Below are 17000 nucleotides of genomic sequence, written 5' to 3' on the forward strand. Positions count from 1 at the left end.
CAAGGAGAGTTGATCCACCCCCTAAATCTCACACTTGCACTTTAGATAAAAAGTTAAAACTCCCTCTGCTGGTAGTGTACAATATAACTTTCTTTCCAGTTAAGTCAGCAAGATCCATGGTAACTCATGGGAGATTTTGTGAAAGGAAAACCAAATATCGCGCTGAAAAGTGGATTTGAGAGTTAGAGGTAAGACCCTTCTTATTATTCATATACTAGCAGTTACTTTGGTCGCAATATGGGCAACGCGTAGCCTCTGCATTGTTGATTATTTCTGATGTTTTTGGTTAAATATGATGCAACTGCTCTAGTGGTAGTTAAGTCACATGCAAAAATGGCCGACCTTTGGAGAGTTGAGCCACTCATCATGAGGAGACATGATATATGGCTCAACTCTCCTTTTACCATTATCTTATTTATACAAATATTTACTTTTCTTTCAGACAATGCCACAAATACACAAAAGGACATCAGACTGTGGGAGTGATCCATGATTGCTCCAGCGAGGAGCAAAAGCAGTCGAAGAGTTGAACAGTGTTCGAGCTGCCGCTCGAGCATTTGGTGTAGATTGAATGACACTCAAGAGATACATGGATAAACAGAAAAATGACCGTTTTTGTATAGGGTTCTTTATACATTGTAGAACCCTATACAAAAAGGGTCTATAAAGAATCTTAAATACGGGACAAGAAGAGGTTCTAATCAGCACATTTTTTCTAAGAGTGAAGGGCACCATCATTGTTTGTTGTGTCATTATTGTTAAAGTCGTGTTGGTTCACACTGCAATCATGGTATTCTGCATTTCGTTGAATCTAACAAATCATTTGTTGAGGTCATTTTGTTATTTTGTATTGTTTTGCCAGGTAGATGGAAGAGTCACTGGTTGGCATTATGTTGTTCATAGGACTACGTTTTTTTAGCAGATATTGTTAACAATATGATATCATCGTCTGAAATTTGAAAGGATGTAACTGGAAAAGATGTGACTGTATTCAGGCAATTCTGGAAAGTTTTGTGGCCCCTTGTTGTCTTTAGACGTTGAATGAAACCCCATGGAAATTGAAATTCACAACAAAGAGGATGATACATAAATATCAATAGCATAGCCTGAAGCTGACGTGAGCTAAATGAAACAAATTGTCATGTTAATTTCCACGCACTACAATCTTTATCTCCTGTTCAAGGTTGCATATCGGTTAGAGCGAGCTCTGAAAAGCATTGTAAGATCTATGTAAGGGTTATATCAGTTGTGTTTTAATGTTATTTTAAAATTTTAATGAAGCTGCCAATGGTTTTTCGCTTACTCAATTATTGTCTTCATGAGTAATGATTTCTCAAAGAAGTTATTGTGTTTTAAAGGGTGACACGACATACTCGTATGCTCCGCCGACAATTATTGCTCTGACATTAATATCTCTCCGAAGAGAGAGTGAGCCTCGTGGGTATGATTGAGTTTTTGGGTCAGAGCAGGGTAAGGATTTGGATTAGGGTTAGGGTTAGGGTAGGGGTAAGGGTTTGTGTAAGCTTCAACATTAGCAATTCGCGCCGGAGCATTTGTCGCCGGAGCATATGTCATGGAAGTGTTTTAAAGTTATTGATTGTCGGCCCCAGGTAGCCAACTCTAAGTCAGAACATTTCGATGACATCATCAATTTGTCTACAACTTGTAAAGCCTATCTTGAAGTTCTTTCTATCTGAAAAAAAAATTATAGTTCTCTGTTAGAGTCATTGTATTTCAATTTACAAAATAGTGATATTCGATAAGAACAGCACATTAAATGTATTCATGCGGGCCCATCCTCACGAGATATACGACTTTCCCACTCCCTAGTACAGTATGGCACAACTCTCCCATGGGTGGCTCAACTCTCATAGCGGGTATGCTCAACTCTCCTCGTCCTACAGGAGACTTGTGCCATTTGACATCTTTTTTTGAACGGGCTCTTATTCTGAAATGCAATCACCTTCCGTATAATTAACAAAACTGGATTATGACATATGATCTTAACTTCCAACCATAAGAAAGTCTTCAGCCAAAAACACAATTAGGGGAAAATATGACAAATTATGTAAAAAGTGGCTCAACTCTCCTGGGTCTCCCCTATATGAGGGAAATAGTAAAATTTTGAGGAGTTGACCTTGACTTTTGACCCCCTGACTATTGACCCATGACCCCTAAATTCCCTAGATAATCCCTGCCAGTAAGTACATGCGTATGTACCAAGTTCCACAAAGATACATCGAACCATTTGCGAGAAAAGTGATATTGCAACATTTTCACCTAACCTTTGACCTTTTGACCTTTGACCTTATGACATGAAACTCTCTCTGGAGAATCTTTACGCAGTAGTACATGCCCACACCAAGTTTCAAGAAAATATCTTTGGGCATTGCATAGAAATGGGGGAAATTGCAACACTTGTAGCATTTGACCTTGACCTTTTGACCTGTGACCTCTTGCCAATGTCACTAAAGTCTACTGAACTAATTGTCCCATCATACATCATACTTGGACCAAGTTTGGTGAAAGCTGCTTCATCCAGTTTTGAGTTATCACGTAAACAGATAAATTTTAGGATTTGACCTTGATCTTTAACCTTTGACCTCTGTCCGATTTCACTGAAAACCTAATCAAGTAATTGCCCCATCATACATCATCCTCCAACAAAATTTGGTGAAATTTGCTCCATCCAGTCTTGAGTTATCGCGTAAATGGATACAATTTCATGATTTGACCTTGACCTTTGACCTTTGACCTTTAGCCGATTTCACCCAAAATCTAATCAAATAATTGCCCCATCATACTTCATACTTGGACCAAGTTTGGTAAAATTTGCTCCATCCAGTATTGAGTTATCGCGTAAACGGATACAATTTCATGATTTGACCTTGACCTTTGACCTTTGACCTTTAGCCGATTTCACCCAAAATCTAATCAAATAATTGCCCCATCACACTTCATACTTGGACCAAGTTTGGTAAAATTCCATTAAATATTACTCAAGTTATCGCGTAAACGAAAGCGGACGGACGTACGGACGGACGGACGGACGGACAACCCGAAAACATAATGCCTCAGGCACCACTTCGTGGCGGAGGCATAAAAATATATATATGTGTGTGCATGTGTGTGTTTGTGTGTGTGGAATGGGGGGGGGGATACCGTTTACTTTTGAGCGGTCCGCTGCTCACTTCAACAGTGGAAGAGATCACAGCCGCTGTGTCTGACAGCACTGCAGAGAAGCAAACCAAAATTGCTGGACTAATCTCAACCTAGAAGAACACAATGGGGGATCAGGGACTCACAAATCCACAGTTCAATAGTCGGGTACGGGCACTCCGGGAGACTCTTCTTCTAAAAGCGGTTGAGAACTGGGACACGCTCACTGAAGAAAACCAGGAGGAGATAGCAAATATGGGAAATTTCTTTGGGAAGATGCACCTTCTTGTGAATTTTGCCACCGAGGCAGACATGGTTTCAAAGATTAATGAAGCAGATGTTGTAGCTGAAGGAAAGAACCCATATCCATTATGCATCCTGGAACAACAAGGTAAAACCAACCACCTAGTCACCTTTGGGGGCAACCGCCTCAACATTCTATTCTATGATGCTGGGGCTACATACTTACATCGAGACAATTCGTACCATTTCATATCCACCATACCAGACCCAAACAATCTCATCAGAGCTGTAAACTTTGATATTCAAACTTTGATATTCAACAGAGAAGGTTTACCTCGCGCAAATCCGGGCACTGGGGCTCATCGACAAACTAATTACAGGACCATTCTGGTGTCTTGTCAAAAACACAGAGTCTATCTTGGAGCTGAACGACCCACTGAATGAGATGCTGCAAAGAATAAAAGGATGGGCAGAAGATGCAACACCACTGTTGACAGGCGATATTCCAAGGTGCCATCGTCGATGAAGATGACATTTAGGGGAGAGAGGGCCTAGTGAGGCCCCGGGGTAAAAGAGGCCCCTAAAGGGCTTTTTACACTTGTGTCTCTTAACCCCCGGACTTTCTTTGACCCAGGACTATCGTTAGTCCCGTACCAATTTTTTCAGCTTTTAACACTCGCTAATTGGTCCCGTACTATGTCTTGTCCGGGGCTAAGGAGAAAAGTGACCTTTTTACACTCGTATTTCTTAGCCCCGGACTTTCCAAACCACATGAATATTCATAATTACGCTGTGTACTGTACACGTACACGCACGCACCGGCAGCACTTGATTACCTCGTTTCTGATTGGTCAGTGAGGGTCGGACTTCGTCTCCGTCGCTTAGCCCAGGATTATTTTTTCGTTCTGTTTACACTCACTTGCTTGGCACCGCAATTGCGGTGCTAACCCCTGCTATTTTGCAGGGCCAGATAGTACCGTACTATCGGTGGGGCTAGCCCACTTTGGCAAAAACGAGTGTAAACAGAAAGTGGGCTAAGGATAGTCCCGTACCAACGGTGGGGCTAAGGCCCCCCCTTAGCCCCACCGTTGGTCCGGGGCTAAGCAAAAATTTACAAGTGTAAAAAGCCCTTAAGTAGAATTTTGCTTACTGCTCAAATATGCCAAGGCCAAACCAGTGGCTGACTGTGTGGTCTGAGAGGCAATAAGAAAGGATATTTCAAGGATATTGAAAATAAACCTGCCCAGATCTACAATGTCGATGAGACTGGTTTGCCACTTGACCCTTCCAAACTGAAGGTAATAGCTGAGAAGGGTGCAAAGAATGTCTTTCGAATCATAGGAGGATCAGGACGAGAGACCACTACAGTCCAGGGGTGTGGCTCGGCCTCTGGACATGTTTTTCCACCCTATGTTGTGTACAGTGGGAAGAACTTGTATAATGAATGGACTATGGGCGGGGCCCAGAATGCCAGATATACAACATCAAGCAATGGGTGGATGGAAGGTGACACATTTTATGACTGGTTGCAAAACACGTTCATTCCAAACATTCCTGACATCCGGCCTGTCCAACTGATATTTGATGGACATGCATCTCACATCACGTTTCCCTTGGTTCAACTTGCTGTCCGCAACAACATCACAATTCTTCGCCTGCCCTCCTACACAACGCACTACCTACAGCCCCTTGACATGGGTGTCTATGGCCCAGTCAAGGCTGCTTGGGAGAAGATCCTTGTCCAATATGCCAGACTGAATCTGGGGAGAGCACTACTGAAAGATGAATTCCCAAAACTGGTAAAGCAGCTCTGGGACGTAGCTATGAAGTCTGACTCACTGAGGAGTGGATTCAGAAGCTGTGGGATTGTGCCATTTGATCCATCAGTGATTCCAGAGTCCAGATATGAAGCATCAGCAGCACTGAAACCTCAGGTAGGTCCACCACAACAACCACACAAGACAGAAGTGCATCTCCATCTACAAGTGCCTCAGGACTATCTGCACCACAAACAATCCATCATGTTGGTGAGATGGAAGCAACAGATGGAAAGGATGGAGAGACTCTCACAAGGCCTGCTTCCGCTTCTGATGACACACCTTCTATGTCATCTTCAACTCCAACATCGTCTCCAACTCCAACAACATCTTCAACTCTAACATCTTCAAGTTCAGCATCATCTTCAACTCCTGCCGTAAAAGATTTCTTTGCAAAACACATCCAAACCAATATACAAACCAGCAGGCCACAGAAACGACCATGAGAACGTGTCCAGCAACTGCAGTATGGTGAGAGTTTGACCAGTGTTGAATGCTTGCAACGAATGGAGGCGGAAGACAAAGAGAAGAAGAGAAAAGAAAGTGAAAAAGCAAAGAAGCAGAAGGAGAGACAGACCAAGAAGAACCAGAAACAGAAGAAGGGTAGACAGGAGGAAAGTGTTGCTGATGAACCAAAGGCACTTGTTCTCAGTGAAAGTGAAAATCAAAACGATGAGGATGAGGTTGAGAAATGAGAAGTTTGTGGAATTATAGATGACACTACTAACTGGGATCAGTTCATTGGCTGTGACTTGTGTCCTAAGTGGTACTGTAAAACTGTTTCTTGCAGTGGGATTGATCTTTCATCAGTTGTAGATATTTCTACAGTTGATTTTGTGTGTGTCCACTGCCGGGAAAACATGTAGGACAACACACTATACCTGTCCAGTGACCAGAATTGAGAACAAAAAATCTTGGGTGTCACGCACTATACACAACAGTAATTAATCAATTAACTAATTAAACAGGGAAGTATTGGTAAGACATACATTGTTAATCATTAAGTATTCAGTATTGACTGTTTTATGAATGCAGTAACATTAATTTCAGTTTTGCTCATTAATGTGCATGTAATATATTGAGAATACAAACTAGGTTTGAAGAGGGCCTCTTTTACCCCATCCCACTGGGGCAAAGGAGGCCCCACAACTTCGTCATTTAAAGCTAATTAATATGCAAATTAAAATAATTGGTTTTCTGATTTTAATTGGATAATGTAGCTGTCACTTGCAGCTATCAGTTGAATCATTACCATGTACCTGCTGCTTTTGATTAACAAGATATTTGATGAATTGTAAAAAAGGGGGCCTCATTGAACTCATGAAAGAAACTGGAGATGCAGACTTCAACACATACACGCAAGCAGCCCTGGAGATGGTCCTGTCCGAAATGATTTTAATCTTGGAAAGGCAGGCAAAAGATAAACTGGAAGGAGGCAAGTTCTTTGCACCATCTGAACAACTGAAGGAGTCATAAAAAAAAATGTCCTAACAATGAACACAGTCTCAGAGTGAGATTTTGTCATCCTGGATGTGCTCACACGCATCAAGCCAGCCGCAACAAGCCACGCTTATGAAACCTACATCATGTGGCTGAACAACAAACCTAGCCAGTGTTTAGAAACATTGGAAAATGAAGAAAAGGAACACCTCTTGAACATGGCTACATCGATACATCTCTACTACATCTCGTTATTGAAGAAGGTTACATTGATACATCTCTACTACATCTTGTATCGACACCATGGTGCATCAGTCAGGCAAGAAAAGGAAGTCTATGCCTACTCGTTCAAGCCCTGGCAAGGTGAAGAAGGCCAGAACCAGCACCCCACCCCCTGACACTGACTCTGATGGTGAAGCTGATGCTGCTGTGGAGGAGCAGCCCCAAGCCCCTCAAGCCCCTCAAAGTCCTACTGCTAAAGGCCCTGACGCTCAACAAACTAATTATTCACACATTATACTATTGATTTCCCGTGCACTCGCAATAGCTTCATCGTCAAGTTATGATTCTTCTGATTCAGACAATATTCCACTGATTAGAGTGCAAAAAATTCACCAGAGGAACACAAGAATTGCACAACGACTTAACAAAGGGGCAAGTGTTTCTTTCGATGATTTGGATGTGTAAAATTACAACATTTGCTATGTAAATTCATGTATGAAAGCAAACAAACAAAATGATTTTGTAACTTTCGGATTACTGTTCTTCACTTCTGCTGAGTACTATGACTGCACTGTGCATTGAATAGCAGCATGGCATATACCATATTAAAGGGTAGTAAAACAAGAATCAAGTCTGGACTCCACACTCAGTGTGGCTTGCTTGGCTGGTGATAACATACACGTGTATCTGCCTCTGGCTATCAACTACAGGATAATACCGCCATGGCAGTATAAAGTACTTATCTTTAAAGAGGACCACTGTACAAGCTACTATTTTTGCGTGCAAATACAGTGTACTTTTGCTAATGATGAGTTCACAGATATTTTCACGAGATGTTTCTGTGTTTTGACACCAAGGCTAATGCAAGTGTACTAAGGTCTGTCCATTTATCATATTTTTGAGTGTTGTTACATTTGTGACCAAACAGTGATTCACCAAAAATTGTGAAAATTAAGCCTTCAGCGAAATAACAGCTTTGACGTTGTGCTAACCAAAGTCTGTAGCCACATACATGTAAATAATCCAAAATGACCACTCACCCAGTAATCAGCAAATGTGCCAACACAATCGGACAGGCAAGTTACTGTAATTGCTCATTAACATTCTATACAGACTTAACTCAATCAGGCTGAGCATTTTGGGGCTATGCTAAAACCGGAGGGGGAGCGGATTCTTTTTTGGGGAATTTATGAAGGATTTTTGATATTTGGCAGGGAGGGTCAGTGAACTTGGGAGTTCAGGCTGCGCGTATTTGAGGTTTGCATGCGCGCACTACAGTGCGTGCTCTAGTTTCTGCTGGGGTGAGGCGCGCTGTGCAGCTGAGGGTTTATGACGTAACAAAGGCTTCTATATTGGGAAATCAGTGACTTTCAACACAGCATGGGTGGAAATATCTCTATGGAAGAACAAGATCAGTGGTGAAAATGATTTGCATGCTTGGCGGAGGTCTGCGCTCTCAGAGTGCTTTTCTAGTTAGTATTATTATGGCCTAATTTTATCCTACGTATGTTCTACAGTGACTTGACTTCACGTCATTTAAGAAACTAGGTGTGCCCTGTTTTACTCTTTGTTCAATACCTCACCGAAACAGACTGCAGAATTTGCATGTTTCTTACTTTGCTAGTTCTCTTTGCAGTTTCAGCTTCCACGTTTCATCCAAATAATTTACTCTTTGAGAGGGTCAAAGTACATACTCAAATATGATTAGCAAATTAAAACTTATTATTTGTCACTTTTATGAGTATTTGATTATTGTATCAGTCTCACACTTGATTCTCATATGTGTGACTATCCTTACATTGCAAAACACATTCTGTGATTGCACTATTTCTATAAAATCAAATTTCATGGATATCCATGAAGGTCTGTGCAACAAAAATGTCACGTCATCTTTGCTGGACCTGGATTTGCTTCTGTGCACTGGTGATGGCTGCACTGTCTGGATCCTGCTGGACTGCAGCCACTTCTTCCCTGTAAAACTCCTCACTGTCTGTACTCCAGCAGCTCTGAGAACAGGTGTACACCACTACCACTCCAAACTCCAATGTGTGGCCTGTTAAAGGTGAGAAATCCAGATGAAGATGAATGCATTGAGAATTCACCAAATGGTGGGATCCAACTGTCTGGCTTTTTAATCCACTCTCTTTATAATAAGGTTGTTCACAAAGATAAAGGTTTACTATAAAAGCTGCATTTTCACGTACAGATATTTTCGCGAATGAGTAGTTTACGGACATTTGCACAAGATGCTGTTTTCATGAAGTGACATGAAGCTGTTAAATTTGCAGTCCAACAGTGATTTGCGAAATTCATGAAAATTAAACCCTTGCAAAAAAAGTAACAGCTTATACAGTAATACATGGTTATTCCGAGGAAAGGTCTGAATCATTTACCTCTCCAATATACCAGCTCATGAAAGGAATCTCAGTGTAGCAAAAGGGACACACAAACTTTAAAGCAAGGCATCACAACTTTTGTTCAACAAAACAAGAGAGGTAACTGTACATCCATCTCTCACCTTGTTGGGTTTGCAGCTGGAGAGAGGGCAAGAGTGCAGGCATGAGCTGGAATTCAAACTGTCGATGACTGCCACAGGACTGACATCTGGGGGGAGAACTTTGATCTGCGACAGGTGTTGTCAGCCAGAGAGGACTCCCATTGTAGCTATATCTGAAAATTGATCAAGGATCATTTAAAATGCTACTATTACCAATCAAACAGATTTACACATAAGACATTCTCAGTTCTGTTTAAAGGTGCATAGTCCCGGTAGCGTAGAGGGTGCTGTTGATGATACTGCCGATCACCGTTAGCATTGATACGAAGATTACCGAGCTGTCATCAAAAGTAAAGTGCGTAGGTGTTGCTAAGTAACGTTGCCTTCGTTGTCTTCTCTGCGCATCGCGCAGTCTGTAGTAATGCCAGGGTGCATGCATACGTGCTTCTTATTATGACATCACAAAAGATGTTTGCTGAAGCTGTCATCCCCCTCAGCGGAATCATGAGCCGAACTGTGATCGGACCACTGACTACAGTGAATTGGACTTCTTTGGACTCAGGGAAGTGGGCCACAGCGTAAGCACCAAAGAGGAGTCGACAGCATATGTCTCTATAGGAAACTTGCGCCGTGCGCCCGCGTTCGCATTTGAGTAAAATACCGGGACCATGCACCTTTAAAGTATCATTGAATTTTTTGTATACTTTATACATTTTTTTTTCAAGAGTTTGTAATTTGGAGTCAAGGGGGCTTGAGCTTTTGATCCTAGCAGAATCTTGGTCAGAGGCAAAATGACAAACAGGTAGGGAAAATCTACAAAAACTTAGATTTGAAAAACAGAATGTTTTACTGAAGCATGACTACATTGCTGTCTCAGATTAATGTGGCACACAGGGGGTTTACACCATGGCACATAAAAGAGTTAAGAACTACACACAACAGGAACAGTCAGGGGAGGGCTAGGGGCACAGAACAAAGAAAACAAAGGGGAGTGTAGGCGGTCATGGGCAAGAAGCCCAACAGGTAAAGGGAGGGGGATTAAAGGAGGGTGGGCAGACAAAAGGCAGAGGGTCAGTGATCATCCCTGAGGACCACTGAGGGTAACCTTTGAAGGATAAGGATGAATAGGGAGGCAACATCAAACAAGATATTCGGAACAATAGAGGGATAAAGAAAATAAAAGAGTGAAAAAGCAACAGCAAGGGGGGGGGGGGGGGGGGGGGGGGGGGACTACCAAGCCTTAACTGCGTGTACCGAGAAGAGGCAACAAAATGAAAGTGAGAGTCATCCAACAAATGCTCCCTCGACATTACTTCACCATGCATTTCTTCAAGCAACACACAACAAATGCAACTTATCAAACATAATTTGTTAGCTATCATAATACACATAAAAAAACAAACAAAATCATACACAGATGGGCAAAAGGTACACAGTTAATGCATACAGTCCGTCCTGCAGAAGTCAACCTCGCATATTAAAGTCAAATAATCGCCTCATGGCAGATCTTTTCAAGTCCTCTTCTCTTTATATTCTATCGATTTTAATCCCTCATGGTCAAATTTTCTCAAGGTCAAAGCTACTTCTTCAGTCCAAATAGATTCCACTTTACAGACTGTAGGTAAGGTTGACTGTATGTACAACTGAATCCTTTTAACTGCTCTTAGAAATGGTCTTTATGTATTAAAAAGGTCTTCATTAAATGATAATTAGGCAAGCTGTCATTTTCTTCTCCGGATACAAATAAAGAATTCTTTGCGTCGAACTAAACACCAGGAAGACTTACATGTATAATCTATCTTTGTTCCATTATGAAAAGTTCAGCTAAGAAATTGTGCTAAATTCAATGGCTTCAATATCTTAATGTCTTCTTGAATTAAGAAAGAATACTACAGATTAATAAACATGAGAAAATTGTGGTGGTTTATTCATCTTTACTCTTATCATGGTCATTCACATTACATACTCTCATCTGGTAAGAAGAATAAGGAGGAGAAGCAGGAAGAGAAGGAGAAAAAGAAGATAAGATGGACAAATAGGAAACAAAAGGAGGAAAAGATACGTGACCCGCTACAACAAAAGGATCCTAAAGTCACTGACGGCCCAGCCGAGAAAATCGAGTTTGAAGTCACATCATCAAAATTGGTCAAAACAATGGGATTTCTGTTTTTGGCAAAATTTTGTAATCTAATGTTTTGCCCATCATCTGCCGAAATTTCGAAGCTAAATGAGCAAAGGAAAGGCAAGATATTAACGTCCTGATTACCGATTGGTTGTGCGTAGACCGTTGGCGCTAAGGTTGACTGAAAATGGCGGAGGTCGCTAGGAGCGTACCTTCTATTGTCAAGCGGTGAAAACTGTCTCGCCTCCCCATGACCATGATAGCGTCGGAAGGACAACTTTGAAGGTGTTTTTCTTGAAACTCTGATTTCCTCAACCACTTGACACGCGCTGATTAATCATTGATATCTCCGCAACCGAGTACTTTTATGAGTTGTGCTATATATGAAATTAAAGTAGAAGAGCACGGGAATAACATCATGCCATTTTCAGAAAATTGTCCTCCCCCGACTTTCGGATCCTTTTGCTGTAGCGAGTCACATATATAGTATGCTCACTATCACAATATATATTGTACATACCAATAAACTTTGGTCATATTTACCTAATGCACTGCTGTGGACATGACTGTATTTTCTTGGCAAACTTTTGAAACATCTTGTCCCCATGTTTGGCAAGTGATTTCTCATAACCTTCACCTCCTCCACTTCCACCTCTTCTACCTCCTCTACTTGACCTGAAGAAAAGATGAAAACAATTGTGCTGATGATCAGACTTTTATCATCACAACTGATCAATTCGAATGTTAATGATGGGGAAAGGAAATATAGCCAAAGGTTTGACAGCAGTTGGTAACATGTGTACAGCTCGAATTGTTTCATAATGTCTGGGAGATTGTTCCATTTGGTTCCCACGATATCAATATAAGGAAATGTGATAATAAGACATGTTTACATAAACTTTATTATCAGTGCATGTAATATTGTGCTGAGATAGAAGGGGCTTAGAGATGATAGTTTCCTTGTATATCTTAAATATTCCCGAAAGTAAAATTTTGGTCAACGATTCTCACACCTGTGTGCATGATGATGAAGAAGCACTATTCCATCCTAGAACTGAAAAAAAAAAAATCATTGTCATGGTCTTTGTATCACAACTCATATAACCTTTATCAGGTCAAATCACCTGAGAAGTTTAAAAGCACACGGACCACCTACCTGGAGTCTCCAGCCTCTTGCCATTCTTCCACAGAAACACCCTCCCTCTGTTGATACTCTTTCAGCAATTTCAGCTCATAAGAAAGGCCTTCCTCCACACTCGGACTGGGCTCCTCAAAGACATCAACAAAGTAGGAGACAAAGAGCAGTTTTGGGTCCTCTTCAGTTCCACCGTTCAAAGTAGCTGTCCGACAATCAGGGAAGACTCCCCTTCCCTGGGATGTCAGTCGCATGGCAGAATAAAGAGAGAGCTGTTCCATGCACTGCTCCAACTCCTGGGACTCTTGCTTGATGCTCTCACCTGACATCAGACTTTGCTCATTTGTAGATGATATGTGGGCTGGGTGCTAGTGAGTACATACATGTAACAAAGAGAAAGAGATGCATTGTCACTTGCAGGGATGTCATCTAGTTTATTGACAACTCTCCTATATTCTTGATACTTTAAAAAGAAATTATACTTGAACGCTCATGTGCTGATAGATTCACTGTATTTTGGTTGGGTTTTTATTTGAGGGGAAATTTTACAACAGTTCTTTTTATAAATTTCTACTACATTTAAAACTCTATGCTGCATACAAAGTTCAAGAAGAAAGAAAACCTGAGAGGTACCAGTGTTCTTGATTTGACTGCATTTCTTAACCCACTGAGGACGGGCTGATTTTGCTACAACACACATTTCCTACAGGCACTTGCCCAAGTATACTCGGGACTCGTCCTAAACTGGCCAAACATGGACTGAGAAGGCATACAGGATATTCACTTGATGAAGCTACAGCATGCATCATAATGCTAACAAAATAAAAGTGAAGTGAATTAATTTGTCTCACTTGAACAGACTGAAATGAAGTCTGCTTGGAGCTTCCACTGTGAAGGGCTCCAACAACATCTTGATCCACTTCGGCATCATCATCCCAGTCATTTGCAGCATCACCCCAGTCATCTGCAGCATCGCACCAGTCTGTGTCAAAGGTCATAGAGTTGTTGCCAGTCTGCACACTCTGATGATGCTGGCTGGAGTTTGGCGGTTGTGTGCTGGACTGGGCAGCATCAGCAAGTTTCTGGGCTCTGAAAACCCTGAAGCTACATTACACAAAATACAACAGATATACTGTATGTCAGAGGAAGGAATAATGCTGTTCATGCAAGGACGAAGTTTGGACAGAGCTTACAAGGTATGAATAGAAATGCAGAAGAGTACAAAAATGATTCTACTTGTAAAAAGTCTTGCTGCATTGTGTACAGTAAAAAACTTGGTACTTGAGATCAAAACTTACTGTATGCAGAATTAAACTCCTTGTGCATTACTTAGTCATTCCAATTTTCTAAGTTTCTTGTTGGTTTTCAACAACGTAGTACCACAGTAAGAATGTACATTGCCAGTTTAAAGGGATTGTACAGTTTTTGTTGAGACCTAATTTCAGGTTTTTAACATTTTTTGGTGAGATGATGAGAAACCTTTAATGAAATATGAAAGAGCATGTAATTCTATGAGGAATTCACCATTTATTTGATGAAAATTGGTTTTGAAATGGCTGAGATATCCAAAAAAGAGTGATTCTATAAAGTGTGGGACCCACACTTTATTACGATCGCTTTGTTTTACTTTGTTTTTGGATGTTTCAGTCATTCCAAACCCGATTTTCATCAAATAAACTTTGAATTCCTCTTAAAATGGTATGTTCTGCACAATATCACAAGTGTTTTCTTGGTATCTCGCAAAAAGTTTAAAGCCCAATTCTCATCTCCACCAATACTGTACCATCCCTTTAAATGAAGGTTCTATAAACTCTCTTATACACAAGACCCTTGAAAAGATATCTGAATTACAAAGGAGAGAAAACTTTAAAGCTAAGATATTTTCATGTTAATCCAACATTGGCTTACTCCTGTGGCTTGCTGGCTGTTGCCATTCATTACAGGTGTTTAGAGCATAGGCTAATAATAGTAGCACAGATCATTGTGCTATTGAAAAGGTAGTGAAACAAACCTGACTTTCTGCTGACACTGGCCTGAAAGACAAGTGAAGACGTAAATGGTACGGTGATAGAGGGAGCCCTCCAAGGGGCAGTAGAGCTGACAGACCAGGGTCAGTGACCTCTGGCACAGGTAACACTTAGGGTGACGGGTACCAACGTACATCCAGTCCTGATAAATAACACAAACATTATAATTGATTAATTACATAAACTTGACGAAATAAATCTCCCAAAATAAAGGCACAGGAAAAGAGCATCATTTGCAACTTAACAGCCTAGTGGCACATCAAATATCTCATCCTTAGATATGCTAATAAGTCTCTAAATCTAAATCAAAAAGGTGCGCAAGAGCCATAAGTAATTTTCTGTTCTCGCATTTAAAATCAAACGACAAAAACAAAACAAGACAAGGAGCATTAAGTGCCCTACATGTAAATGGCAGTCTTCAGTGTAGAATATCTATATACACCATATGCTGTACATCATCAACTAGAATTTGTACACGTAGTACCTGGTACCTGGTATGTTTTTTCTCACATTTCAACGCCGTTTTTTTGTTTTTTTGTTTTTTTTAACTGAAGCAATAAATTTTGAACAAAGTTCTAGTTTTGTAGCTGGAAAAAACAAAAGGTAATTTATGGCAATTACATTTAATACAAAGATGGGACTGATGGGTTGATAAATGAACTAACCCCAGCCAGGGCGCTGCAACGAGTAACAGCAAACATGTTGAATGAAACGTGATACTGAACCAGACAATGTATAAGTACTAAAGAAACACACAAAAAACTTGTGGTTGTGATGTTTCAATGAACATTTTTTTTGCTACAAGAGTTTGGTACAGGTGTAAAACTAAAAGGTTACCGTAAACCTCTTGTGCCACAGTCAGTCAGACAGTTCTCTATTTTTATGATATGGCCTTTTTTACGATCAGTGGTGTAACTTTTGTACTCGGAGGGTCAAAATTTCAAACAAAATATTTTTTCATTATTCTGTTTGATTCCTGTTTGAAAGTATTCAAATTTTTGAAAAAATAACATTTCAGACCTTAAAGCTGAAGGGTTATTGGTGTAATTTAAGAAAAACCCTGGCACCTGAAGTAAATTTAAGCAAAATTTTGCTTTCATGAATTGCACCATATTGACAAAACTCTGTAGTCAAACTTCACCATGCAAAGTTTATATGGTTAACAACAATATATAGTTTGTGAATCAAAACTAATTGGGGGTTGAATATAAAGTGAATTAAAAAAAAATACATGCGATTTATAAATTTTTGCTAAAAAATACCAATTGACATGTAATTTTTAAGATTTTAACTATTTATTGGAGGGCAGGCCAGGTCAAACTCTTACTATAACAAGTCTTTAAGAAGGGCTACCTTCCTATATAGGTTAAATGAAATTCCAATCATTTCTTTAAAACTTGGATTTTTCACACATGGATGTTTCGGAGGTGACAGTTAACATATTAGAATGTTTCGGAGGTGACATTAATATTAACGCTCACTTATTTTGAGAATAAGTGACAATAACACAAAAACTTCTTCTTTTTATCAATGTTTTTAATAATTATAACTCAAGAACAAGAAATTAACTCCTGTTTCAAGCAGATAAACCACACAGAACAAGTGTTTTTTTACACTTCATTAATTAGCATGGGTACCAGTAGTTTGCCTTCCATTTGGACGAAGGATGTAAGCTAAATATTGTAATCTGAAGAAACATGGCATTCCATTTTCTACCTTAACTTGAGATGAGGGTGTGAGATCATTTTAGTAATGTTTCTTTGCTCTCTGAACATTTTATTCCACAACACCAGGGAAGAATCACTTCGTTTCGGAGGTGACATTCAATGTTAACATTGTGATAAAATATTAATTTACAGTAAGAATATGATGGACATAATTGTAAGCTGAAGAAATATGGCATTCCATTTTCTACCTTAAATTGAAATGAGGGTGTAAGATCATTTCAGTAATGTTTCTTTACTCTCAGAATATTTTATTCCACAACACCAGGGAAGAATAACTTTGTTTCGGAGGTGACATTCAATGTTAACATTGTGTTCATGTATTCATATAGTATGTCCCCCCCCCCCCCCCAAAAAAAAAAAAAAAAAAAATTACAATTAGACTTTTGCATTGATAGCACCCAATATGATTAAATCAACTAAATTCTACTTTGGGGTCTTAAATTATAACATCTTAGCTCTATTTTGCAGAAAGCCCCAGTCAATTTGGTTAAGTGATCTGAAAGAAATGTGGATTGTCATAAAGGATGTCAGGAGTCTGGTTCTTCCAAGTTCAGCACTTGGATGCTCTTGGAACTGCATATTAATGTGTAAACACATGCAGAACTTGGAGG

At 40.1% G+C, this 17000-nt stretch overlaps 2 protein-coding genes across 2 annotated transcripts; one reads left to right on the plus strand and one right to left on the minus strand.

Annotated features, from left to right (window-relative positions):
- The first annotated feature begins 3285 nt into the window (after nt 1–3285).
- Nucleotides 3286–5561, plus strand: LOC139745202 (uncharacterized). Its single transcript, XM_071655609.1, has 2 exons — nt 3286–3550; nt 4603–5561. The coding sequence occupies exons 1-2, from the start codon at nt 3286–3288 to the stop codon at nt 5559–5561; spliced, it is 1224 nt and encodes a 407-aa protein (XP_071511710.1).
- Nucleotides 5562–8767: 3206 nt separating this feature from the next.
- LOC139745203 (programmed cell death protein 2-like) lies at nt 8768–15363 on the minus strand. The gene is made up of 7 exons (XM_071655610.1): nt 15328–15363; nt 14647–14804; nt 13487–13739; nt 12657–13003; nt 12044–12175; nt 9400–9551; nt 8768–8934 (listed from the first exon to the last, which is right to left on the minus strand). Exons 1-7 carry the CDS (start codon nt 15361–15363, stop codon nt 8768–8770), a joined length of 1245 nt encoding a protein of 414 aa, XP_071511711.1.
- Nucleotides 15364–17000: the final 1637 nt, after the last annotated feature.

This window comes from Diadema antillarum, unplaced genomic scaffold (assembly GCF_040938485.1).
Source record: "Diadema antillarum isolate AM-2024a unplaced genomic scaffold, OU_Dant_1.0 seq00001240_RagTag, whole genome shotgun sequence".
Taxonomy (NCBI): domain Eukaryota; kingdom Metazoa; phylum Echinodermata; class Echinoidea; order Diadematoida; family Diadematidae; genus Diadema; species Diadema antillarum.